General features: G+C 38.2%; 1 protein-coding gene across 1 annotated transcript in view; it reads left to right on the forward strand.

The window, feature by feature from the left end:
• SMIM14 (small integral membrane protein 14) overlaps window positions 1-26,839 on the forward strand; it is a 40,428-nt gene extending 13,589 nt beyond the window's left edge. Inside the window, exons 2-5 of the mRNA XM_066317092.1 lie at window positions 2,411-2,521; window positions 14,587-14,635; window positions 21,997-22,145; window positions 22,701-26,839. Of these exons, the coding sequence (XP_066173189.1) occupies window positions 2,447-2,521; window positions 14,587-14,635; window positions 21,997-22,145; window positions 22,701-22,733 (306 nt within the window). The 5' untranslated portion in view covers window positions 2,411-2,446 and the 3' untranslated portion in view covers window positions 22,734-26,839. The remainder of the gene's footprint in view (window positions 1-2,410; window positions 2,522-14,586; window positions 14,636-21,996; window positions 22,146-22,700) is intronic.
• Window positions 26,840-27,137: the final 298 nt, after the last annotated feature.

Consider the following 27,137-nt stretch of genomic DNA (forward strand, 5'->3'; position numbering starts at 1 on the left):
TGCAGCCGCTGGACTGGGACCTTATTAACACCCACCTCACTGAAAGAGGTGAGTGTTAATAATAAAAGGAGGGGCTTTTTCACCATCGGCTCGGGTGCCCGGGATCCTGAGCTCACCTCTCCCTGCCCTGCTGGGACCCGGGCTGCTGCTGGCCCGCCCCTGCTGCTCCTTCAGCACTGCTCCAAGTTTTCACTGCAGCGTAGCCCCGCACCCCCTGCCTGCTGAGACATCGTGCTGGCCCCGCTTGGTGCTCCGCAGAGTCCTGCAGGAGCACCGGGATCGGCTGTCCCAGGGTTTGTGAGGCCAAGCCTCTCCTCCATCCCTTCCCGTCTGGGCTGAGCCGCCATCCCCGCCTGCTCCCTGAGCCCACAGCGCCCCCTGCAGGCGTGGGGGAGTCACCGCACCCGCCCTGCCCGCCGGGAGCCAGCAGCGCCCCCGGTGGCTGTGACCGGAACTGCACCGAAGGGGTCACTGGGCTCCTGGTGCTGATTGTTGTCAGAGCTGGTGTTGGTTGTTGGCGTTATTGTACGTACTAGTAAAGTACTGTTATTCCTATTCTCATAGCCTTGCCTGAGAGGCCCCTGATTTCAAAACTATAACAATAATTCAGAGGGAAGGGGTTTACATTTTCTATTCCAAGGGAGGTTCCTGCCTTCCTCAGCAAACAACTGTCTTTGAAACCAAGACACTGAGTAACCTGTATTTTACTGAAGCATATCTGAATGCAGTGAGTGGTGGGAAATCCACTGCTTCTTGGGTGGTTTGTTGCATTGATCAGTTACTGTGGTGGTAAAAATGTGTGCCTTGCTTTTCTTTTCAATCTGGTTAATTACAGCTTCCAATTACTGGTTCTTGATTACTTTTTCATTGAAGAATTCAACATTTGGGCCTGTTTTTCTTTTCAAAGGTACTTGTATGCCACATAATCAAGTCATCTCTCTGTCATCTTCTCACTACATAGCCAGACTGCTTTCTTAGTATCTAGGCAAAAAGAATTTCCTCCATCAGTTCAACTTTCTTTTTTCCTTTTTCAGTTTTCTTTTTAAAAAGTGGAGACCCTAACAGGTTAAGGGCATTGATGTTCAAACTCCATAATTAAGACAGATATCTCTGATTTTCTTTTACTCTCTGGCTCTCTCCACCATGGTAAAAGTTTATTCAGAAGAATAGTAGGCATTAACAAAGGAAGGACTTCTGAAATGCATTTGCTTTTTTCTCTTCTCAAGAGATTAGAACTGTAGCAGTGTTATATTCTGTTGAATGAAGATGTCTTAGAGATGAATGGGTCCTTCCTCTTTCTTCCAGTGACACTGAAACATTAAAATGCTCATGTGTGATCAAAGCTGGAAGTTTTTATAGGCAATGACTGCAGAGCACATCTGTTGATTAAGCACACCCTTATCAAATGGCTGGTACCTTCATAAAGTACTTGTTTAAGGAATTGAGAGGTTGTATCTGCTCTGCACTGCTGCATTTGTTAAGCTTGCCAGTTGTCACATTAGAGCCTGAGTGCATGCAACATTAACACAGTGTGAATACAGCTTTACTGATGGCAAGTGAAAAATATTTCTTAAGTATAGTTTTGTAGAACTACCGAATACATCCTAAGAGTCCTCACTGAAATCAATCCCAGATTTGACCACAAGGGTAGAAACGCCTTGCAGTGTGCTGTATGGTTTGACCCTTGATTAACACTGAAAAGTTATTGGTAAATAGTAAACATACATTTGAACATGCCTGAGGTGTCTGGTATAAGTGGTTTTAGCAGGTGAGTAATCTAGAATTGATTTCCTACCATGTCCATTACAGTTCCTTTGAACATTCTGTATTGCTAAGTGATTAACCTACTTCTTTGATGTAAAATTAGTGTGCATAGCTCCATTTTTAGTGTTTCCAAGTACATTCACTTTTGTACCCCTGCTGCTTGCTTTCATTATACAAGATGATTGTTTCCTTTAGCAAAAAACATACTGAGTTTTAAATTATTTTCCTGTACATTGATCTGGAGGGAGAATACCAGAATACTTTATTAGGGTTTAGGAGTACAAGTTTGCCTGACCTTTCAATTTGTATATGTATACTTAAGAGTCCCACTGTGCAGATGAGAAACAAGAGTTTAATCTTTGTGCTTCATATTTGTTAGGATGTATTTCATTTTGGTATGTGAGGAAACCCAGGGGAGACGCACACAGTCTTGCAAAAAAAATTGTGTGAGACAGTGTTTTCAGCAACATCAAAATGTAACTGCACATACCAGACTTCTTCTTTCATACTGCCAAAGAAATAATAGGATTACCCTGCTTTGTTTTGCTTTTTCACCCTGGCATTAAATGAACTGAAACTTGATGTGTGAGTCTCTGGAAAATAAGGTCAGTAGAAAAAGAGTTCATTGTCCTTTTATTCTTCTTAGGTGTTCACAGACAAGTTCAGGTTTATCCAGAGAGCCATGGCAGAAGGTGGATTTGATCCCTGTGAATGCATTTGCTCGCATGAACATGCAATGAGAAGATTAATCAATCTGGTAAGGATAACATGAGGATATTTGGAAGGGTGGTTGTTCAGACAGTACTTCAGCTCTTGCAGATTTGCAGTTACTGGTGCTTTTGATTCTGCTTATTCAGTAGCATGTATAGTTAGAATCTGTGTATCCAACTTTGTGATGAGCTTTTGAATAGTCAGTACAAATTACAGCTTTCTGGTTATTTCCCAGAGCTGCATTTCGGCAGCATTGACACTTTCTGTTGAAATGTTTCTTTTATGTGTCTTTTTTTCAGGCAAGGAAACTACCCAGCAAAGTCTTTGTAGTCAACATATGAAGTTGCACATACTCATATGGCAAGCTAATGATGTCTAAATTTTTAAAACTACCCTCTAAAAAGTTCCCAAGTTGAGAATCCAGTGATTCTGAGTTTTGAGTTCTGTTTCTTGCTATGTCATTGATAGGTTGAGCAACTTCAAGCAAGTTATGTAAATTGCTCTAACTGTGACCTGTAAAATAGCTGTTTCTTTGTTTCTGTATTGAACTTAGTCCAATGTCCATTGAAAAATAAGCTACGAAGTGCTTCTTTTTTTTCCAAGTGAAAGTATATACATTTTAAAAATAATATTAACAGTTATGAACTGTGAGCAATTAGGGCAACTTGATTACAACTCTCATTTGGTTAAATTCTTTTTAAGGTTACACTATACATCTTCATTTGGTGTATTTCCCCTTGTTGGTTCTCATATATTTCTTATTATAATATTTTCTTTCTTAGGGCCTAAATTAATATTATTTTAAGTTACTGAGTACGTCAGCTGTTCAAGGCAGTCATGTGTGAAAAAGATTCTCTCTAGGATCAGGCCCTTCTTCAAGAAATTTCTTAACAGTATTTTGGAAAGGTGCTGCTGACACAAAGGTGCAGAAAATTGATGCTTCTGTGGAGAATAGTTGTATTTTCTGTGGAGCCTTTACATCAGGCCTAGCCATCCTAGCTCATGCTTCCCAGTTAAAAGCACGATTTCAAAATCTTCTGAACTCTCCCTGCTGCCCTTATATGGATGTTTGTACATATATTCTTTCCCAAGAAGGACTTTCTTTTTGTCCTCAACATGATGTTTGTGCCACATCCCACAGTTGTGTTGATTCTGAGCCTCGGGGCTTCTGAACACATGCTAAAGTGTTGAGATGGAACGCCCAGGACCAAGTTCGGAAGCTGGGAGGAAGAAAGGAGGGTACCCTTGTTCCTGAGGCTTGTCAAAAGCAAATCTCAACCAGCACGGTTCAAAATTTTGACCCCTATTCAGCACTTTTTTTATTTTTTCCTTTTATTTCCTATAAGATACTGACAGTCAATGGCATTGGTCATCCAGTTCTCTCTGTTGTGGCTGGAGGATTCTAGTTGTGAACAATGTAGGGGAGTTGTGTCCAAAGTTAGAAGAAATGCCACAAATATCTGGGAGCTTTTGTTCCTGGGCTGCTCCGTGCAGTCTGAAGTGGGTAAAAATAGATAATTTGGAGGAACAGAAATTCTTGTGCTATGAATTCCTGTGTTATAAATGTGAACAGAGCACATAATAGGTGCATGCTCTTGGGCAGTCACCAAGAGCAATCTAACAATGTTCTGTGTAGTTGCAGGAATGGAGTTTATTGCTAAGTATCCACCTTCCAAAAAGATCATGCTGATTAGCGCTTGAAACTATGAGGAGTAAAGGGAAATTCCAGATTTCATCTCTCTGAAAAAGCAAAGCAGATGCTTCTAAATATTTATAAGACCAAATCACTAGCTGGGATAATTTAGCAGAATCTGGAAAAGTCGAGTCTCAGAAGTCTCAGTCAGCAGCCAGACTATCCTCAAGTAACCTATTGTATGATCTCAGCAGGAGACTTGCTTAGCCATTTTTGCATCTGTAACTTCTATGCTTCAGTAAGAGTTTGCCTTCTAAGTTGCTGTTTTGTCACTCAGTCTTATACAACATAAACAAGCAGAAGTTGTACTATTTGTGCTAAAAAGAACAAACACGTGGACATTGGTTCTCGAAATTGCTGAACCCTGCAAGTCTCAATGGAGATTGGGTGCACACTACCTCTAGAAATTGGATCCTCAAAACTCTAGCTTCAAAATTATTATTTTGAATAATTAAATAAATAAATAAAGTGATCTGTTCAGACTCTGGGTGAGAAAAAGATATCCAAATATGCTGTGTACCCCAAATGGTTTCCTATATGTATTTGATTGTTGAGTCTTTTTAAGCTAAATAAGTATAAAACACACCAGAGTACATTTGAATGGTGTTATAGCTGGCAGTACTCAACAGGATTTTGGAGCAAATTGTGTAACAAGGTGTTTGCAATTGTCTCCAGATTGAGCATTGTAAATGCAGAAGTTCAGAGATGAGATTTAACCGAATCAAATTTAACAGAATAATGTAAATCGAATTTAACAGAATAATATGCATAGGAGATGCCCAAGTGTGAAAATGTTACTTTTATGGTCTTTCAACCCAGTAATGACATTGTGCAAAACCCCCATGATTGATTGTAGTTTTTTAAAACTTGCATTTAAGTTAAAGTAAACCTAATTTTTACAGACTGATTTGTGAACCAACACTGATAAGAATTCCAACATTGATAAGAATTAAGGCTTCTGCTAATGAGGAAGTTAAGATTTATTCTGCCATGACTATTATGTACAGTTAGCATATTCAAATACACAAGATTTCTCTTAGAATTAACAGTACAAGAGATTTGAATGACACTGCTATTCCAAAATAAGAAGGAGGTGAAAAAGTCTGCCTCTAGAACCTGAAGTTAGTGTTTAATTTCCAATATGATAATTTGAACTTCTAGTTTAATTGGTATATTTACTTTGAAACTCTTAGAAAACGTATGTGGCATTCAGAGTTTAATTTGTGGTTGAATACATTACTTTGGGGGTTTTATACAGCATACTGTTTAATTCTCTATTTGAAATGCAGACTTCAGTTCATCTTATAGTATAATTAATGCTTATACAGTGAAAAAAGCTAATGTCATTTTAACTCTTCTTCCTCTCTGTTAGCAACGCAACAGAAATTGCAAACAAGAAAGGTGTTAAAAAGTTTATCACTTAGTTATGTCCCTTGATTATTTATCTGTCTTTCATTTTTCTTGACTAAGCAGGGCTTTGGTTTTTGGGGGGTTTTTCCTTCTTAATTCATAATACCATGAAGATTTTATAGTCAGTCAACTGTGGATCTCTAATATGCATAATATTTTAAAAGATATTTTGCTGCTTATTAGGTTAACTTTGGAGATATTGTTCATACACAGAGTTCTTACAATGTATATGTATATGCTTACAGGGCATTGAATTATTTTATGCTGAAATATTCTATCATTTTCCTATAGTGGATTTTTCAGGGTTCTCCTTGGTGTCAAAATATTAACATTACGCACATGTAAATTTCTGTAGTATGGCCACTGTAAATTATAAGCAGATATTATGATCTCCAGATATTCCTGGGAAACACTAGAAATCTAAAATTTTTGGCTGTGACTTCATAAATATAATTCCTAGCGTGTAATACCCACAGCACCATCTGTTAAGATTTGGTGATATTGTGTAATAACAATTTGGCTATTGTATGTTGGGTTCACTGTTTACTCTATGGATATTAGCAGTTAATTGGGAACTTCCATAAGAGGAAGTAAGCACAGAAGAAAAATGTCACAAGACTTTCCATCCTCTGCAGATGCACAAGAGTTGTCAAAAGACAATGACAGGTTTGTTAGCTTGCGTGACTCTGTGTCCTGTTCAGTCTCCTCCATCTGCAAAACTTTATTTTGACAAGAAGAGCCAAAGTTCAAGTATGAGGAACAACAAATGACAGCAAATGGTTTTATTGAGGGGAATCTGTCAGACTGGGGGATAGTTGTTTGAATGAATTATGATGAAGGACATTCAGTGTACCCAGAGGAAATGGTGCCTGTCTTAGTTTTGGCAAAAGATAAGAAATCCTTAGATAAGAATGATGTTGCATTTAAACCTTTTTATTTCCCCTTTTTTCCCTTATTTTGTAATACAAAAATCTGATTCCCTTATGTTACTCCTCTGGGTATTGATGCTTTCTGAGTATGCATGGCTGGTCTTGGCCCAAAGGTCAGTTCAAGTTTGACAACTAGACCAAAAAACACAGTTTATGTGGTGATGAGGAATAGCCATACATAGAGCATCTTCCATGAGGACTGAAACCTGCTTTCAGTACTTAGAGTGGCCAGAAATGTCCAAGCAAGCCAGTAGCACACATGACTTTGTGTCAAGTAAACATCCTTTTTCTGTCTCCTCCTGCTCCAGTATTATTTGCTTTACAAAAACTGACTTCAGAATTCTCTCATACTAGTTTTTAAAAAAATGAGCAGTATGTTTTTTAACCAAAACATTTCTAATACTATAATGTAAAAGAACCTGTTTTCGATAAACTGCCAACAGCTCTACTTAGAAACCACTGTGGGAATTACAACCTTGTGTTTTGTCCTTCAGTAGCTAATTGCAAAGTAATGGTCCATGCTTATTTATATTGCTATATCAGAACTTAGGGGATACAGAGCAAATCATTCTTTATTTTAATCTCTCTTGTATTTTGATTTGTCACTAGGTTTTTATAGCAGAAGTTCCAAATTCTCAAACTATTTCAACATAATTGGTTCAAACGCTCTTTTGTCAATCAAGTTTCCGCATAATTCTCTTGACCAGGTTATTTTAGAGTCTTACTGTTCCAAACTGGCATAGTCTGAAATAGTATCCAGCATAGCCACAAGTCTTGGCTGAAGGAGACTTCGTGTAAACAGCACAAAATAAACACAGATGACTAAAACAGATATGTGCTGCAAATGGTTGAAAAGCTCTCAAGATGTTAGCATAGCTAAGCCCAATTTAAATAGTCAGCAGAAGTGGCTTTCCCTACTGATGTGGACTTTTACTGAAAGCACACCAGAACTGTACCAAATATATTTTTTTATAATTTAAAATGTCCTTTAAATATGAGGGTTGCCCTGGAGACTTCTTACACATGTTCCATGGTGTTTGCCTTCTATTTTTTTAATATAGCAGGTGCTACTTCTTCTAGTCTATAGTTTTTAGCCAAACATCCCAAGAGCAGGAAACAGCATTTTGCTCTCACTTCCCCCTTTTGTCCTCTGCATTCAAGCTGATTCAAAGAAGGCCTTCCCAACAGCTGAACTTCAGGTCGTTCATTAGGACAGAGAAGCTGTCATTCTTCAGAGGTGCAGGGGAAAAGACTTGATCCACCTGCTTAGACACCAGCCCAAAAGAATAAGACACAGGGTTGGAGTGTCCAAGAGGATAAGACTGTACCTGAGTGCTCTTGCTCTACTGACTTCAATTTTTCTGCCTTTCACTGAGTGCTCAACGTACTGGTGTTGCACAGGCTAAGGCCACAAAACTGTGTTACAGAATTTGTGTACTGCCAACACATGTCATAACCTAGAATCTGATTCTACATCAAACAGTGCAAATGGAGACTGTTTTCTAGACATGTTAAAAAAAAAAAAAAAAAAAAAAAAAAAAGCTGTGAAAAGGGGGATCCCCTTGGGTCTGTAAAGGGTTAGGAATCAAGACTTTTTGAACATATCTGTCATTGTTTACATTTCCCATTCCTGAGCTTTGTGGTATGCTTGAAACTGCTCCTTCTTAACCAAAATATATTAAGAAAATTTTTTAAAAAAGAGGAAAATCTCAGTCACTCCTCATGATCATCTCGAGGCATGCAAAGTGTATTGCAAACAGTGTAAAAAATCATGCATTGAAAATTCTTTGACTTTGATATTCCAAAAATATTTTCAGTTTGATATTCCAAAAATAATTGGTATAACCTGTACTATGAATGGCTGAACTCTGATGATCAGAGATGTGTTATTTCTTGAGGAAAAAGGAGAAGATTGTGCTTTTTCTCTCAGGCCTCATGTAATCAACACTTAGTGATCTAAGAACTGTAGTTATCTTTTGGAACTGCGAGTTCTAAGCCTTTTCCTCAAGGCTCTCTACGTGGGAGTACACTTCCTTTTTGCTGAGATGCATAATTTTGCAGAAGATACTCAACTGTTTGGTCAAAAAGCCTATATGTATTTTGGTTTTACATTTTTGATGTAAGTTTGCAAATATCCTCTGGGGAGATGTGTTTGTTGTTTGTGCACATTTTCAGGTGCCTTTGTTTAATATTCTGCCTTGTATATTTGTTGTTTAGTATTTCACATAATCAGAGATGCTGTGAGCCCATTGTAATGATCTTGATCATCACTGTTTCATCTTCTTTTCACTGCTAATTCATTCTGCTTTGCACTCAGTGAAAGGAGGATGTCATTGATATCATAGGTCAGCAAAATTATAAAATGAAGTACCAGTAAGTCAGGCAATTGTAGGAAAGTGAGGGAAGTGTGAAAAAGGAGGATCTATATGACACCAAAGTGAAACAGCAATCCCAGAACAAATGAAAAAATGAAGAGAAGAATGTGTTCATGTCTAGATCAGGGCTCCAGATTGCAGTGGTCCCTGGGACTTCTGATGCATCTTTCTCCATAAAATGTCATGTCTTTCAATATGAAAGTTGATGTTCTCCTGTCATAACTGGCTGATGATTCTGGGTCTTAAAAGTTGGTGTGTAGTCTAGGAATATTATTTTGAAATGTAGCAACCATCCTCCTCTTACTTGCAGTTGGAGAGAAAATTGCCTCCTCACAGGACCAGGCTCTGTATTTTTATTGCAGAATGTAATTCTGTCCTTGTATGAACAATCATTTATTCTAAATCTGCATATACACATGGAAGATGGAGTGGGGAAGGCAGTGTTCACTTTTTCTGTTTTTGATCCTCTAAGAGAAGCTAGCATAGTTTAAGAGACAATTAAATGCCATCAGTATGCCATTCTTTTCCTCTTATTTCTCTTTGCCAGCTTGTAGCAGAATAATGCATGTAGGTGTTATGTTTTGCATCTTTAAATCTGAACTCTTACAGATAATGCTGCAATTCAATTTGCAACCTGGCTTGTATTCAGGACTGGGATATCCTACCATAGCAATTTATTTATTATGTTGTTTACTAGATCATTTATATAGTTTAGAGAGAACAGACGTGGCTGCCAACAAAGCTTAAACAGTGATTTCATTACCCAGAAACATGAGAATGCAATCAGGAGTATGCCATTGTGTTGTCATTTTCAGGCATTGTTGGAGAGCAAAAGCAGAGCTTCCAGCTGGTCTAAATAGCAAAAAAGTATTTTCACAAGGCTTGATACTTTGCCCTCGTTATCACATAAAATTTTCTATCAATAGTCTTTATGATTCCATTTTAAATTTACTTGCATTCGTGGAATAAGTGACCATATCCGTTTAGTTATTTGGCCTTGCTTTCCTACTTAACTGCTCTTTTCATTCCCACCATTATCCATTTTCGCCCTCTTACCTTTGTACCTGTTCTTTCACACATCTGTCTGGGCTTTCATCCATCACAATTTCTTGTATGGAGGTCCTTTTCTGACCTGTCTAAAATGTAATTATTTTATTTATCCCTACATAAATAATATACTTTCACCTCATCTGCCATTCACACTAGACTGCACTGATGGTTGCATTTTGTTCCTGCCATTAGTCCTGTTCTTGTTTTGTTACCTCTTTAGTACACCGTTTCTTGAGTTGGAAGGTGCTTTTGGACAAGGTTTGTGCTGCTATTTCTCCTGAAAAGTGACAAATTGGTGAGCTGTCTGATCATTGGTATCTTCCTGATATTTGTATGCTCTGTCCTTTTTTTTAAACTCTTAAATATTTATAAACTCTTAATATTTATAAATATTTTAACTCTTAAATATTTAACTCTTAAACATTTAACTCTCAAGAAAAAGTGTTCACACTGGATAGAAACCCTGAATCTTTTTTCAGGAAATATGCTATTGACTTCAGCTTAAAAAAAAAGTCTGAGCAGAGATTGCAAGTTTAGTCCCAAAGATTGTGAGACTGTTGAACTCTGGCATATCAAACTCTGAAAACTCACCTGAAGAGTTTCACTAAACTCCTCTGAAGAGGAAGCAGAGGAATTGAAGCAAGAGCAAGTTTCTATATAGGTAGACAAAAGTGTGTGCTTCCTTCTCCACAGCCAGTACCCTTGCAAAGCAGCTTAACATCTTTCAAGGAAGACTGAAATTGTCCTGGTGGCTGAGGTCTCTCTGTTGGAAAAACAAGTTCTGTGTTTAGCTAGATGAAGATGTTTTCACTAGGCTTACTATTTCACTTGGACTTTGGTGATCTTGTGGAGCAGCTAAAATGCAGTAAAAGTTCACACCCTGTTTTCAGCGCACAGTGGCATCTTTGTGTGCACATGAAAAAGCAAAACAAACTTTACTTAATATGGTGGCCTCAGAACTGAGTTTTCAGAGGCCAATAGCAGTGTCCCTTTACTGTGGCTCTTTACGTTTTCTTCACAGCTGGGGATTGCAAAAAGTCGAGGCTCTCTTTGCTAAAAACTGGGCAGACTCCTACCATAACATGGCATCTGTTGAAAGAGGGGCAGCATGAATAGAGGTTTCAGGTGTGCTGGATGGGTGGATGCTTTTGATCCACAAGATGGCATGTTAAAACTGTCCTTGTCTCAAAGGAGCAGGATCTAAACACTGCTGTGTTAGTGTGAACTGGGGCTAAAAGCTGTATATTTTGGAAAAGAAAGGAAGAATAATTTCAAATTGGAACTAGGAGCCATTTGAAATGTGCCCTTTTTATTTTTGCAATGCAAAATTTGAGTGTCATGAGGAAAGAGTGAGGAAGAACCCCTTTTCTCTTACCATGAGAAGTAATTTGGTTTCTTCTTTTTTCTTGGTATTGTGTTGAATTTATATTCACAATATGTCAGTAGGTGGGCACTGATATGCTATGATTCAACCACTGCTGCCTCTTCCAGGAACTTATCAGGGCTTTCATAGAAACCAGATATTCCTATTGACCAAGAGTTCTTGTGGTTTCAGGATTATTAATTCAACTTATTTTAATTTAGGCTATTGAAGGTATTAAATTTACTTGGAGGAAATGAAAGTTCACAATTGTATTTTTAATTATATACATTTGTAATTAGTATTTTTACTTTTATTTTTTCAAGTTTGAACTCTACTAAAACCATACATTTTTATTCTTTTTAGCTCTCTTCTAGCTTTACATGCTATTTTATTCGTATTTACCTAATTTTGGACAAGAAAAAATAAATAGTTCATAGTTTGGCTCTCATGCACTAAGACATTTATTATATTTGAATGACGAACTGCACAGAGAATGTTAAAATTCAGATATAATCCTTTTTATTTAAATGGAATAAAATAGTATAAATGTGTAGTTTTGTAACATTTTTCACTCTCTTCTTTTGTTGAATGTGCCCTGATGTTTCACTTGCCTGATTTTTGTGTTCTTAAAGGTCTGGTTTAGAATATATGGAAAAAGATGAAAAGGCTGTTGCTGACACTAGTATATGTTAGATCAGATAGCTATTAATCTTCCACTAAATTCACACTTTCAGCCACACAAGGATCTCTGAAGTATTAATAAAATCAAAATCACTGTTAATTCTATCTTTAAGTATCTAGGAGTTAATGAATTCGAAGAATTACTTCTCTGTTCAAATTTTTTCTCATCAGCTCTGTAGTGTTCCCAGTCTGAAAAACATTGTGTATTTGAAGTCTTTTTGAGGGTTTTGAGAACAGGTGAAGTCTGGTTCAGCTTTTTACCAGTATTCCACAAACTTTTATCCAAACTTCCCTTCCAATCGGATTTGAAAAATCTTAATACAAAGGACTGTTTATTTCCAGTCCCTGATAACTGCTCTTTTTTCAATTGCCTTACTATTGAAATGTTGCACATTCAGTTTTTCCCAACAGTTGCAATGTTCCTTAAAGGCTGTTGTTGTCAAAAGAGAGCTAATTGCTAGAAGGAACATTCCTGTTTCAGCGAAAGGCATTACCTTTCCCAGCCATTCAGCTTATGTAAGCGTTTCGTACATATGCCAGAACTGTTTCTTGTCTTTGGACTAAATGAGTGACCACAAGGAATCAGATATATATTGGGTTACACAGTAAGGGACTTGTTGATCTGAGTGAATTGAGAAAAACCTCTTTTACTGCTGCTCGTTTTTCATGATCTGCTGTGTTTCATCTGATGATGACAATATGCAGCCTCTCACTGAGTGATTAAAAACAGATTTGTTACCTGGCTTAGAGAGCCGTCCTAGAGCTTTGAAAAAGTTGCATTTGGACAATGTGGCACTTAGAATGGAGATAAGTGATACTGTGGCTAAAACACCCCCAGGCAATGTTCTGTATCTAGGCAAACTAGGATAAGCTGTATGAGGACTTGCCATCGTGGGGACAGAGCGGGATAATGAGATGCTTGTACAATGGTTCTGATCATGTATTTGTTGCCCATTTTAATTCTGGTCATCCTTCTGTGTTGGATATCTGTAAATGGTGTTTTAAGTAGGGATTATAAATTAAGCCCCTTTCAGAATTAAACTCTTATATAAACAGAAGATAATTATGTTCCTGAGCTCTTTAAAAATATGGGTACAGGAATATCCATTTTTCCCAGCTTGGAAATCTTTCAAGTATTTCAAATGGGTTCTATTGCTAAGATAAACCCCCCTCTTTGTAAATTACTTCCAAAGTTTTGACATAAAATGAGCTTTTTTTATTAGAAGGGCGGGAAATATGCATAGTTTGATAGATTTTTTCCTTCAGTAAGAAAGAGAAGTGTTTTACCTGAATTTCCCTCAGTGCTGTTTTTAACTATAGAAATAGCTGAAAGGTTAAATCCAGCCTTCCAAATTCCTTCCTAAGAGACTTCTTTGTAGTCTCAGTAAATTTCCTAGTAGATCTTAATATATTAATGAAAGAATTAATGAGATCAGTCTCCAATTACATTTTTTCTTTTCAAATGTGTCAGTCATTGACAATCTTTATGATAAAAGAAGGAGCTTATACTTTCCCAGATGTCTTCCTTCTTCAGTTCTTCACTGTTTCTTTGATGTGTTTTGCATAATATGACTATATACATAAAATCAGTTACGCCAAAAGATGGAAAAATGGGTTTTGTGGAAATGATTCATGTATTTCTTACATAAAGAGCACCATCTTTTCTTCTCTTTAACATTTTTATATTTACACTGGTAATAAACAGATTAGCCTGTTGTGACAAAAAGTGTTTGGATTTGTGACACAACTGTATCATAAAACCTGTGAAAAAGCAAAATGTCATTTCTAACCAAGGCAATGTAACAATTCTGTACTTTTAAACACTTTTACTAATAATCCATGACGTTTACCTAAGCAGAGGATAGAATCTGTTTCCATAGTGCTGCACATTCAATCCCAGCCATTTAACATCTCTGATCCTAATAAAGAATGTGATATTTGTCTTCCTTTTCTGGCTCTGTCATCTGTAAAATAGCTGTACTGATTTGCAGGTTAGCCAGTGTTGACTTTCCTTGCAGCTGGCAAGTTTACCTAGTCTGTAAATCAAATAGTCATTACAGTCACTAAAAATGTTTTAAATTTTACCCGTCAGTAAAGAGAAAAAATAGTAAAATACATATTAAAACCTGCTTAAAAAAAAGGTCTTTGGGGAAAAAATAGTAAGTACTAAGTTTAAATGTGAAATATTAATTCAACTTCTTTGTGCATAACCATTATCACAGTTTGATTATTTATTGTGATAATCACAGAGTATTTTAGTGTTACTTGATCTAGATAATAGTAAGAACACCTGTCCATTATAAATTCCAAAATATCTGTCAAGAGTATATCTGTATATAATAGCTCCTATATCACTACAGATTTTTTACTTGAATTTTGAAAGGTATTCAATGGCTGAATTGAAAGCAATAACACTGTAGTCAGATGATTTAAAAGTGTCAATGTAAATTGTGTTCAGAAACTATCTCCATACCATAATCACATAAGGTATGATCCAGTAAAGGATCAGTTATACTTGAACTTTACTCTGATGATATATTAAATCCTGATTTCAGTAAAAGCTGGCCAAGATTTATTGTTAAGTGTCATGCTTTCTTTTTCTCTTTTCAGCTGAGACAATCCCAGTCGTACTGCACAGACACAGAATGCCTTCAGGAATGTGAGTAACTGTTCATATCAGGTTCATGGAAGTAAAATACACAGCAGTAATTAGAAGACAGTCTGACTGTTCTTTAAAATGCAGCAGTTGATTTAATGTTATAGGAACATATTACATTAAATCAAATACTACAGTAATAAAATTGATATGCTGGGGAGGTAATTTATGAGAATCTGTGATGAACATTTGTACATTAGAAGCAGCATTGATGAGAAGCCTGGAGGTAGCAATAAAGCAGCATAACCATTAATCAGCACTACTGAATCTTATTGTTAGCCTACAAATAGAATAATTTGGGGCATGAGAGGGGACATTTGGAAGGTGCTTTATTTGTCCTCCTCAGATTCAGAGCAGCCTAACCAAAGAAGACTAGATACTGAGCACACACACACCCACTGTGTTCACAGCTGGAGCTGATGTAGTGTCAGTACTGTGACCACTCTACTCCAGTGTGAGGAGGAGGAGACTCTGACTCATAAGCTGACTTACACCATCACTGCATCTCTGTTAATTTGGCGCCTGTGTAGTTAATGAAGCAGAGGACTGATGTGTAAACTTCCTTGGAATTTGCTGTGAAATGCATCAAAAAACCTCTCCCAAACAGCTAACAGTACTAGGTCAGTCCAACATTACCAGAATCAGCAGTGAAGCATAGCTGTGTGGAGGCTATGCAATAATGTAAGCATGCCCTGAGGCATTGAGACACTCTCTGAGACACTTTCTGTGAGCTAGAGGGAATGTTTTCAATTGTTTATAAGTAAAAGTGAAGTGGATCTGTTTTTTTGTATCACTTTACCGACTGAGCATGTGAACTCACTCAGCTTACATCAGGATTGCTGTAATGCTTTTGAGGCAGCAAAAAGCCCCTGAGCAGTGTTCCTGTAAGCAAGAGCTGCTGGTGCCTGTATCTTTGACAGGTCTAGGAACAGTGCAGGCAAGGTTTCCAGTATCTTGAAGAGAATACATGCCTTTGTTCACCTTCATGTTCCTCCCTCTTCACTCCCCTGTAAAACCTGTTTAGAGATGGGCATCCAGCTCAGACTTGCACTGGGCTCTGCCAGTGTGAAACAGTCCCAGATTCACTGCCATGCTGGGCTGAAGGGGGAAGACTGTCCCACTTAACCCCTGAGGAAAAGATGGTGTGGTGCACAAGTGCGGTACAGTGCTGCTGCTCTACTCTTTCTTTATGGGCTTTGCAAGTTATGCTGTCTGTGACTTCCATCACTCCTCCTCTTCCAAATACACCTCTCCAAGGGCAGACTTTTTAGTCTCCCACACCTTAGACTTCTATGTAGTTTTTTAATCACAGGCATGTAGGAGAGGGAAAGAGGCAGATGATGGGAGATAGAATATTTTCTTTATTAGACGGAGGCACAGACAGGGTGTGGTGCCTTCTAAGCTTCAGTCCACAGGCAGAACTAAGCAATGGTAGGTCATTCCCACTCATGCCTTGGGAGTCTTGGGTCATCAGTATACTTATGCAGCTTTTAGACTAAAGACTGTGTAAATGAGTAAGTTCTGATATGTGTGGGCACAAAGCTTGTGGGATAGCTTTAATGTTACCAAGCTATAGTACAGTGGGGATTTGAATGGTTTGCAACAAATAGCTTTCCATTCTGAGATTCTTGCAATAACTGTCTGTGCAGATGCAAGCAATTTGGCAGCAATTGTTCCAAACCAGTGGTTTGTTTCAAAAACAGAAGCAAAAATTACAGAGTAAATCTTTTTGTATGTTTATTATATTGCCTTAAATTTAGTTCTAGCAAAGGTATTTTTCTGCTGATGCAATGACACAGTCTGCATATTTCTCACATTATTTTGTGATGCTTCTGTGCTTATGCCAGTCTGTAAAACCCTGGGAATCAAAGGCAAAAATAAACAGATTGAGCCTGGAGAACTTCTAGAGATGTTTTCAGAAACATATTAAAATAATTCTGGGTCAGTCTTCTGTCCATTGCTTCATGCTGTTTTTATGAGCTGTACAGTGATGAGCTTACATTTGAGGTGGGTCTCCTCTTCCCTAGGTCCCACAGCTCCATTTCCTGTTATTTGTTGACTATGATTTCTCATTTCAGAATCTTGATATGAACAAGTTTGTTTCACTCCCACCAATTTCGCTCATTCCCAGAATTTCATCTTCCTTCTGGAAGCACAGCTGGGAATGTTGTCATACACAGATTCTTAAGTTGCAAGGTTGTGGAATGTCTGATGAGATGAATGTGGTTTTGTTTTGGGAGACGTCAGGGCTGGGGTTCAGCCAGTGTCACAGCAGCATCATGTGTTGTGCTGCTGCTACCAACTGGAAATTTTCGGAAACACCCTCTGTTGATTCTTCCTGAGCTTTGTTTCTTCAGCCCTTGATTTCAGTTCTTTTTCTTTTCGGTTTTTTGGAGCCATATCAAGGCATTAGTACCGGGTCTCCCTCATTCACTTTTTTGTGTTATTATCTATAAATTCTTACTTAAAGTTGTTGGCACTGTTAAGTCAAAGTGACTTCCCTGCAGAGTTTCCTGCCAGGGTCAAGGCCAGTGCTTTTGGATTTAGGCATAGGAAGATAGGAGCACCACTTCAACAAGCATTTGGGCTCTCTCTCTGCTTGATGGCTGTTCATCTGCTGGTTCTCTGTCAGAATATCTGCATGACCTTAAAGTATGTGTCAGAGTCTATTGACTGTTCCCTCAGTTTCAGTGGGTGCCTTGCAGAAAAGAAGAGGCTGTAAGTTTTGAATAGGCAGCACATTAAATATTCTGTTGGGATTGCTAATGCTCAGCAAATCAGAAGATCTTAGAGCTTGCCTTGAAATGAGGAATAAGAGCGGTAATTCTTTTGTGAATTCTGTCTAATGCAAGTGGAGCATGGAGATTCTCTGACATGTGGTAGTTGCAACATCAGCGGTTTCATCCAGCCTAGGGAGGATCCCAGCTGGTACTGATCTGCTCTGATGCCTCATGGTCCTTCACAGTCAGCCTTCCGTGTCAGAGGAAATGAGAAGTTACTGCCTGAGTTTTTTCTCTCTGTTCTAGCAATTCCCAGATGTTGTGACCTCAATTTACCACGTTCATATTTTCGTCACTATTCTCAGTGCTCTGCTTGGTTGTAATGTGGTCAGAGATGACTGTCTCAAATGTTGTCTACTTCCAAATTTCTATGCAATTTAAAATGAATACGTATCTGTGATTCATCTTGAATTGTACTCATCCAGGGCAGTCACGGCAGCCCAACTTAACAGCTTGAAATGTCTGCCAGTTCTTCCCTCCCTTTTCTGGAAATTCCCTTCTCCCTTCCTCTGCTGCTCAAGTCTGTTTTGGCTTTCTTTGGGTACTTTATCCTTGCCTTTGAAAGTGTCACCTTGCAGGCATTATCTGCTGAAGGTCCCATCGCCTCTTTGTCTTCCCAGATGATTAATTTCTGAAACATCTCTCTTCATACAGTTTTATGCTTTTCCCTCACAGAAAAAGCAAGGCTTAAAGCACCATGAAAAGAAGATATAAGTCAGAGAGTATGCTTTTGCCTTCCTGCATGCAGATGTTTAACAATTTTTACTGGGGTCAGTCTGTTTGTTCTCCAAGAAAAGATATTTCTACCATGAGAGGGCAGACAAAAGGCACCACATGTAATACACTTGGAATACACATGGAATACCACATGGAATACAGTAAAAGAACTAAAATTTCTTTTTCTTTAGAGTACAGCTTTACTCTGAAGGAAAAACTGCAGTTTAAGAGAACTAAGTTCATGTAAGGGTAGTTAAGACAGGCACTTGATAGTTTTAATATTGTATCCTTGAGATTTCAGGTGCACAATCAGGAATTGGTTGACCTTTTTAATCTTGAGACACTTTTTACCAAATTCATAACTTCAGTAGCTTTGGCTTTTAGAAGCTCAAATGACTCTGCAAACATCTGTCACAAAAGGGGGTTTTTTTCTCTACTTCCCATATCTTTCTGAGAGAAGACTAGTTTGTGTGACCTAGTCTCTACTTCTGTAGGAAAATGCAAGTCCAAAAACTGTATCTGGTACATGGAGCAACAGATAGGATTCACTACAGTCACTAACTCCCATGGGAGTTAATCCCACAGTCTCACACTGGCTTCTCATAAAGCTTTCTCCTGCAGAGATAATTCAGCCATGCTATAAAAACCCCTAAAATTCCAGGTAACCAGGACCAGAACAGGTAACAGGGCCAGAACTGCTCACAGGCATCATTCAGAAGTGTGTGGATATATATGTCTGCCAAACCCAGGGGACCAGATACTCTGAAAAGAAAGACCTTGGGCTGGATTCGGTGTTGCATGGAAAGGTAGGTTAGAGACTGTGTGTCATGTCTCTCGGTGACATGGGAATATGTACTATTAAATTCTGTACTAGTTGGTGTCTCTGGAGCACTGGAGATTAATAAACAGATCCATCCATCAAAATGGGTGTTGGCAGAACATTCATCTCAGACCAGGATAATCTTCTATCCATCTGAAAATATTAGAAAATACCATTCACATGTGCTCTTACAAGATAACCTTTATTCTTCAAGGAATCAAAACATCACTTCTAAATTATTTGAAAAAAAAATACCAGTTAAAGATAAAGGCACTGTGACTCTGAACTCTTAAAAACAAGATATTTTTTTTCTTCTGCCCATCATCATGTTTTCCATCCTGTTTGGTTGCACCTTCACACAACTGTTCTTTATCTGTAAGCTGGTTTTATCTGATTATTTTTGATTATTTTTGATCTCAGGGATGGAGGTCTTTGTAGCAAGATTGTTGTCTCCTATATATAACCTCTTTCAGTAGCTGAAATAACTTCCTGTCTGATTGCTTGATTTATGATGCAAAGCTTTGAAAAGTTGAATTCAACCCCAGCTATGTGAAATTTTGCTTATCTTCTTCTCTGTAAGAGATTAAAGTAACAGATTCTGAAATATCTCACATCCTTATTAAAGCACACAGTCATTTGTGAGAGATGGGGGTTTAAGAGCTCTTGGAAAGTGTAAACATCATTGTGTCTGTCTGAGTGTCTGGCATGCCTTGAGAAGGTAGTAAAGGGCCAGTCAGTTCAGAACATGTTTCAGCACGTTTGGTTCCATCTGAACTGTATTACAATGCCGGCTGGAAAAATCTGAGTCTTGAAAATGACTGCCTGTGGTTTCCCTCTGTGGTCCCTTCTGCTCCCTTCCCTGACCTGTCGCATGATCTGATCTGGCATCGTTTGCTTACCCCAACTTCTGCTTAACCACCACAGACCCTAAGTGCACTAGTGTTCAGCAAAAATTCCAGAAGGCAGTCAGACTAGTCTGTTTCTCTGCACTGTTTGGGGAATCCTGACTAACAAGTCATCTCAATTTTCAGTCTTCTACAAGAAATATTTGTCAAAGCAGGTATCTAAGGCCTTCTTACTTGTTGCTAAAGGTAGTCTCAGAATGGCTTTTAATGTTGTCTGGAAGCCCCAAAATAAAGCAGTTGTTCTTTTCATGCCAAATTATATGCTAGTCTCCTGGACTGTAAATATAAAGGTTTTCCAAGATTTCAAATATTGATATATGCTGCTGATAATAATAATATTTTGGCCAACAAAATTGAAGGTCTAAACTCTCACCTTCACAATTCCATATGCTTTCAAAATAAAATGTGTAAGAGTTTAGTAAATTAAAGGCTGTAGCATTCTTATTTATTTTCTGTGCACTGTGCCATCTCCTCATATACAAAGCCCTTTAGTCTCTCAGATTTTCAAAAGAATTCTCACTTGTAATTGCATATAATTCTAATCATAAAATTCCTCTACATCAGCAACTTCTCGAGTTTTGAAATGTCTATATTTTGGACATTTAAAAGGCAAAAGCAGTTTCATTTGCTCATACATGTTAATGATGGTGTTTGTGCTGTGAGGAGCATGAACTTCTATATTCCATATGGTTTTTTCATCTTTAATGTTTTTGAGTGCATGTGGTGTCAGTAAAGGACATCAGTGCAACAGCCCCAGCTCATGAAGCCTTACTCCCAGAGCAGCAGTGTGGAGAGTGGCATAGCTGTCAGCTTCCCTGCTGGGCTCCTCTGCTGTGTTATGAATAAACTTTTTCCATGGAAGAGCCTCTGTTAGCAATGCTGCCCAGGATTACCGTGATGAGGGTGGTTCTCTGGTATCAGCATTAACCTTCAAGGAAGTGATTCCGGCAGGGTATAAGTTATCAAGTAAATGTTAAATAAGAACAATCCAACCAATACTGAATCCAGACTTGACTCCATAATCAGGTGATCCACATAAGACAACTTGAATATATTATAGGTATGAGTATCTCTGTGGAGTTTTCTGGATGTTAAAATTTTCACCTTGAGTAATAAAATAGAATAGCTCTTCTCTTTCTCAACATTATTTGAACCTTTGAACTAATTGCTCTGTATCAATTGATCATCTAGATCATTAATGAAGATGTTAGGCCTTTAGATACTATGATAAATGGATTCAAGTAAGTACCGCAGGTAATTAGCTATACATGGGTTTACACTTCAGCTGACAAGATTAGTTACTGTTTGACTACTTGAAGTTATGTTTCAGAGGAAAAAAGTTGTTTTAAAACATGTGCAGGTATTTGCAAGAGTTTCATGATCCAAACAGATAAACCAGCTGTTTCCATCCTGAAGGTATTTTCTTAAATTTATTTCCACATGTTGATGTTTCAGGTATTCTGTACAGAAATTTGGTGTAAAATTTTTGTATTGTCTTCCATTCACTTTGGAATGTATCTTTGCAGCATTTTTTCACCTCCTGCACATACGTTGCTAGCAGACCTGGATGATCAGTCATGGAGATCTGGCATATTGACACTGAAACACATTCAAACAAACTCTCAAGAAATAACTTAGAGTCAAGAAATTGATTACCATTAGTTTTCTCCCTTCTTGCTAGAATTAGCATGTCATCTCTGCGGGGCCTAACAATGGGGCCTAAGCTTTCATTAGTTTAGTCTTACTGTTTTATTTGTTTGAAGCAAAAAAACAAAGACCAACATACATATGGGGAATTTTCCTATATAAATATGTTTTGCATCAAGTTTGATTTCTTAAATGTGAAGAGTGTGTTTGTCATCTCCAGTTCACTAGGACTTAATATGAACTAACAAATATTCATGAGAATTCTGAGAATGCCAGTGAAATATTATGAAATAGATAATGCTCTTTTCAAATGGATAAGAAATATGACAAAAACCCAGTATTACTGTCTCAAAGCCAAAACGAGGGACTAATCAGAACACTCCACTGAAAAATATTTCAGGGATTTTTTTTTTTTGGAGATTGCATTTTTGTTTTCACTTGGGGAAAAGAACTCTGCTGTTATTCTGTTATAACCTGACTTTTCTTCGTCTGTAGTGCCAGGACCAAACTCCTCCACTGACAATGGCATCAGCTTTGCCATGATAATGATGGCCTGGGTAGTGATTGCACTTGTCTTGTTCTTACTGAGACCTAGTAATCTAAGAGGATCAAACACAGCTGGAAAGGCAACCAGCCAACACAATGTAAGTGCATCTTCAAGTTCCCTGCTGGGACATTCTTTAACATCTTAAATCTATTTTGGTTTAATACACACTGTCTCAAAGTATTTTTTTCCTATTTTTTCCTGTATTTTCTTGGAAGTCCATTAAAAATTGAGTTAAACCAAAGTGAAAGGCATCATGAAGGCTAAGTGTGAGGCCTGCTGTGGGATGGAGCAGGTGCAGTGCCCTCTGGATACTGTCTGTCCCTGGTTGAAACTGCCTCCTGCCTTCTTAGGTGAAAGGGGACAAACACAGCTTTAAGAGAAGTCAGTAAACAAAATTGCAGCATGGTACTTTGAGAAGGGTGATCTTTGTGCTAGATGTGGGATCATGAAATAACCTCAATTAATACAGAAAAAAGTACAGTTTTTTTAATGCTCATTTACTACAAATATTTTAAGAGATATTGAAAAACCATGAAAGAAAACACAGTGTAATGGTTCTGAGTTCTTCTATTGCTAAATTCTCCTATGTGAAGCACTGTTTCTAATTTTGTATCTGCTTTTTTCTTTTCCTTTCCTCCTTTCTTCTCCCAAGGGACAAGAACCACCAGCCCCACCAGTGGACTAGAGCATTCAATATTGGAAAAGTTCAGCAGCTAAAACCTTGCACGACCAAATGAACGAAGTGACCAGATTACTCCTAAACCCCACTCAATATGGTTTCCCTTTCTCATTTATCTAGAGCAGAGTTATCATTCAGCAGTAATCTTCATGAACTGCTTTTAGCAACTTCAATTTTAAGTTAATTTTTGCTTTGTATGTTATTACAATTCCTATAAGATTGTAATTCAAATAATGGTAAGGCATTGCAGGGGTTTTTTGGTTGTTACTGTTACTGTGGACATTCCACTCAGTCTCTTTCTATTACAGTGATCCTAATCTCTTTGCCGTGATTTCTGATATGGATCGAAAGAAAAAGAAAATCTCAGTCCCATCTAGAAGAATGGAAGGTCACTGACCTTTATTCAGATTAATTCTAATTTCTTCTCCAGTATGCTTTTGAGAGTTAAATATTATGATTGGAATTACTTAGTTATGTGCTGAAAAACAGAAATTGTCTTATATTTGCCCTGGTTTCAGAGCAGCTTTTATTCTGGTCTTTGGACCTCTAACACAGTTTTCAGGGATGCTAGCAAAAGCATGGATTGTCCACTAGAATTAGACTCTTTGTGTGCATGCACACATAAGTGAATGTGGCGATTGCCACCGTCAAAGCTTTGATCTATATATTGAGAATTTTACAGAAAAGATTATACCACCAAAAAAGTTAATTTAGCCATTTTCATTAATAAATTGTATGTCTTATTCGATACATTGTCAAAAAATCATATTCTAAACCTAGGTGTGTTTACCTGTAAACTTCATCAAAAGAGAAATTTAGTAAGAAGAACTTTGTAGAATTTTCAGTCCTGGCATAGTCTTCTCATAATTGGTATCTTAACAAGTTTTTAGCCATGATGTAATGTATATTGGACAGGATGAAATCATACCAAGAAGTTACCACAGTTACCAACTTTTGGTATACAACATGTACTGGATTATTCAAGATTTTTCACCTGTATGTTATCAGCAATTCTTAACATTTCATCTTTATCTACTAGTTGTAATTGTAGAGTAACGAACTTGCAGGTGACTACATATGGCATGTGTCTTCCCTCTAGTATTTGTGTGTATGTGTGGTATGTTTAAGTGTGTGTATGTGTGGCTGTGCACACATCTGTGCACATCTCCCATTATGGCAAATGGGAATTACTTTTTTATGTACATTAATTTAAGAACATTTTAAAGATGTACAGAAAAGCAACACTGTATATTTTTCTTGTTCAAATTGAAAAATTGATCAGAATAATGTAAAAAACATTTTTATGTTACCAACATAAAACTTCTTTCCTTAAATGTCAGTAGAACAGACATGGGAATTCTAAGCCTTACTCTACAAACCTTTATTTCATGAGGACTTTAGTTATGGAGCTGAATGAACTAACTTAAAATTCAAAAAGGTTTGTATTAATGGGCTTGTCCTTGCTTTCAAAGACAGGTGTTTGCTAAGGAAGGCAAGAACCTCCCTTGGAATAGAAAACGTAAACCCCTTCCCTCTGAATTATTGTTATAATTTTGAAATCAGGGGCCTCTCAGGCAAGGCTATGAGAATAGGAATAACAGTACTTTACTAGTACGTACAATAAAGCCAACAACCAACACCAGCTCTGACAACAATCAGCACCAGGAGCCCAGTGACCCCTTCGGTGCAGTTCCGGTCACAGCCACCGGGGGCGCTGCTGGCTCCCGGCGGGCAGGGCGGGTGCGGTGACTCCCCCGCGCCTGCAGGGGGCGCTGTGGGCTCAGGGAGCAGGCGGGGATGGCGGCTCAGCCCAGACGGGAAGGGATGGAGGAGAGGCTTGGCCTCACAAACCCTGGGACAGCCGATCCCGGTGCTCCTGCAGGACTCTGCGGAGCACCAAGCGGGGCCAGCACGATGTCTCAGCAGGCAGGGGGTGCGGGGCTACGCTGCAGTGAAAACTTGGAGCAGTGCTGAAGGAGCAGCAGGGGCGGGCCAGCAGCAGCCCGGGTCCCAGCAGGGCAGGGAGAGGTGAGCTCAGGATCCCGGGCACCCGAGCCGATGGTGAAAAAGCCCCTCTTTTTATTATTAACACTCACCTCTTTCAGTGAGGTGGGTGTTAATAAGGTCCCAGTCCAGCGGCTGCACTCACAAGCAGAGGCTCATCCCACGGCAGGAGCAGCAGCTCTGGGCTGGGCTCCGGCGGCAGCCCCAAGTTCCCTTCCCCAAGCAGCAGCAGCTCCGACCGTCCTCCTCCAAAGCCGAGAGAGAGAGAGCCCAGCCCTGTCCTTTACCTGCCCAATTCTCCAGTGTCTCTGCCCCTCAGAGAAACTCCCAGATATGAGTAGTGCAACCAGATGCCCTTCATCCCCTGAGCCTGGCCACTTCTTTTGTTTTTCTTAAATACCCAGTTGTTGGTGGTTCCTAGCAACTTATGGGAAAAATACCCTAAATAAAAAGGAGCAAATAAATCTAACAAAAATCTCACATCAGATCTCATGGTTGACAGAGGCAGGGTTTTGCTCTTCAGGGTAAATGGTGAGCCAGCTAAGCCATCTTGTAAATGTACAGCGTAGACCCGAAGAAGGGCTTCTGTAATTTGATGTAATTGACCTTTGAATTTCTATGGAATAGTGTGCTCCCAAGCATAAGAACATGTTTAGGGAAAAAAAAGAAGATTGGCCAGGTGCTCTTAGTGACATCAGTGCAGTGCCAGGTAAAGCAATGAAACTGCAGGGGAGAAGCTGAGAGAATCTGTCCCATTATGTCTAATACTGTATAGGCCACAAACACTGTGTAAAGATGTCACTGGGACAAGCACTCCGCCAGTGCTTGCTTTTTGCCTTCCATGTACATTTATGTTTGGAATACTGTTCAGAACAAGTAATACAGTATCATTTTGTTGAACCCACAAGGAAACATATACAATCTCCCAGACTGACCTTTTTTCTCCAAGGATTTTTGGCCAGAATTCTTCACTGTTGGAGGCATAAAACAAGCTTCCAATTGATTAAAAAGCCTGAAACAGGCTTCTATTCAGACAGAGCACTACTCCTCATCCTAATGGGAGTTGGTGAGATTTACAGATGCTCCTTACTTGTGAGGATCAGTCTCACTTAAATGTCTGTTTATGTATTTATAAAACTTACCACATGCACCCAGCTCTAAGAGTCTTGGCAAATGAACTTTTTGTTCAGAGGAATGTTGTGGTTTACCTTTAAATGAAATGTATTGCTTGAAATTCCTCTAATTGTCCCAGTGATTTTATATATGTATGCTTTCCTCATGTAAATTGCTATTTTAAATTTTCTATGTAAAAGAAAAAAAATTGGAAATATTTTATTGTAAAATGTTTTACTAAAGAGCCAGGCCACTATCCCACATCAAAATGTATGCCTTTTTAATTCAGATACACTCTCCCAAGATACAAATCAGCACTCTTAATTAAAATTAAAAGTAACTAACCATAGGACTGTATTTTGCCACTCTTATTTGTGTTAAATAGTGCCTTACTCATCAAGTAGTTGCACTGAAGTTTGTGGAACTACTCTGAGATAATGTACTAGTAGCAGCTTTAGTAAGGGTGGCAGAAATCTGGCCTTTAGTGATGTAATTTGTGAATAAATAATTGTGTCATGGTTACAGATGTTTATGGTAAATTTTGGGAAGTGTGGAAGAGATTAGTGGTATGCAAAGCTCCAGGATATGATCAGTTCTGTAATGATGGTTTTAAGCTTGGTTAGTAAGAGATGCAAGTTGTAGCAACTTGGGAAACATGGAGGGAAATTTACAATTATACCTTAACTTTGTTAAAACAATAGTCTTTTTAGAGTCTGCTTAACACAATTACTATACTCTGAAATGAGAAATCATATGTATTCATGCACTGTCTGCAGATCACTTAGCCTTGTAATATCCATGACTGAAAAAGGAAGAGTGATGATGTCATGTACTTAATGTAAATCGATGGTTTAAACTATCTGAATTATGCCAAACAAAAAATCATCTGTGCCATTTGCAGTTTCCTAGTAACCTTTTACCGAGTACTTGGATTGGGATAAAGGGCTTGTACTATGCACTTTTTATTGACTTAATAAATAGCAATCATTAGTAAACTTTTGTCTTTGTCATTTAGTTTGTATGTAAGATAGAGAACTGCACTAACCTATCAATTTCTAAGGTAATTTGAAATCAACTAAAAATAAGAATCAGTAAAAAGTGTGTCACCTGTGTAACTTTTAAAACATAAATTCTAGTTTTTCTAATGGACACTTGTCTATTGTATGTATCTCAAGCAAGACAGAAGGAATCAAAAGCACTTTCCAAGGTTTAACATACTTTGATGATCAACATGGATGCCTCTGCCTTTTGCTCTTTGAAGTAGTTATGCAACATAAAGTTAGAAATAATACA

The sequence above is a fragment of the Sylvia atricapilla genome, chromosome 4, assembly GCF_009819655.1.
Source record: "Sylvia atricapilla isolate bSylAtr1 chromosome 4, bSylAtr1.pri, whole genome shotgun sequence".
In the NCBI taxonomy this organism is placed as follows: domain Eukaryota; kingdom Metazoa; phylum Chordata; class Aves; order Passeriformes; family Sylviidae; genus Sylvia; species Sylvia atricapilla.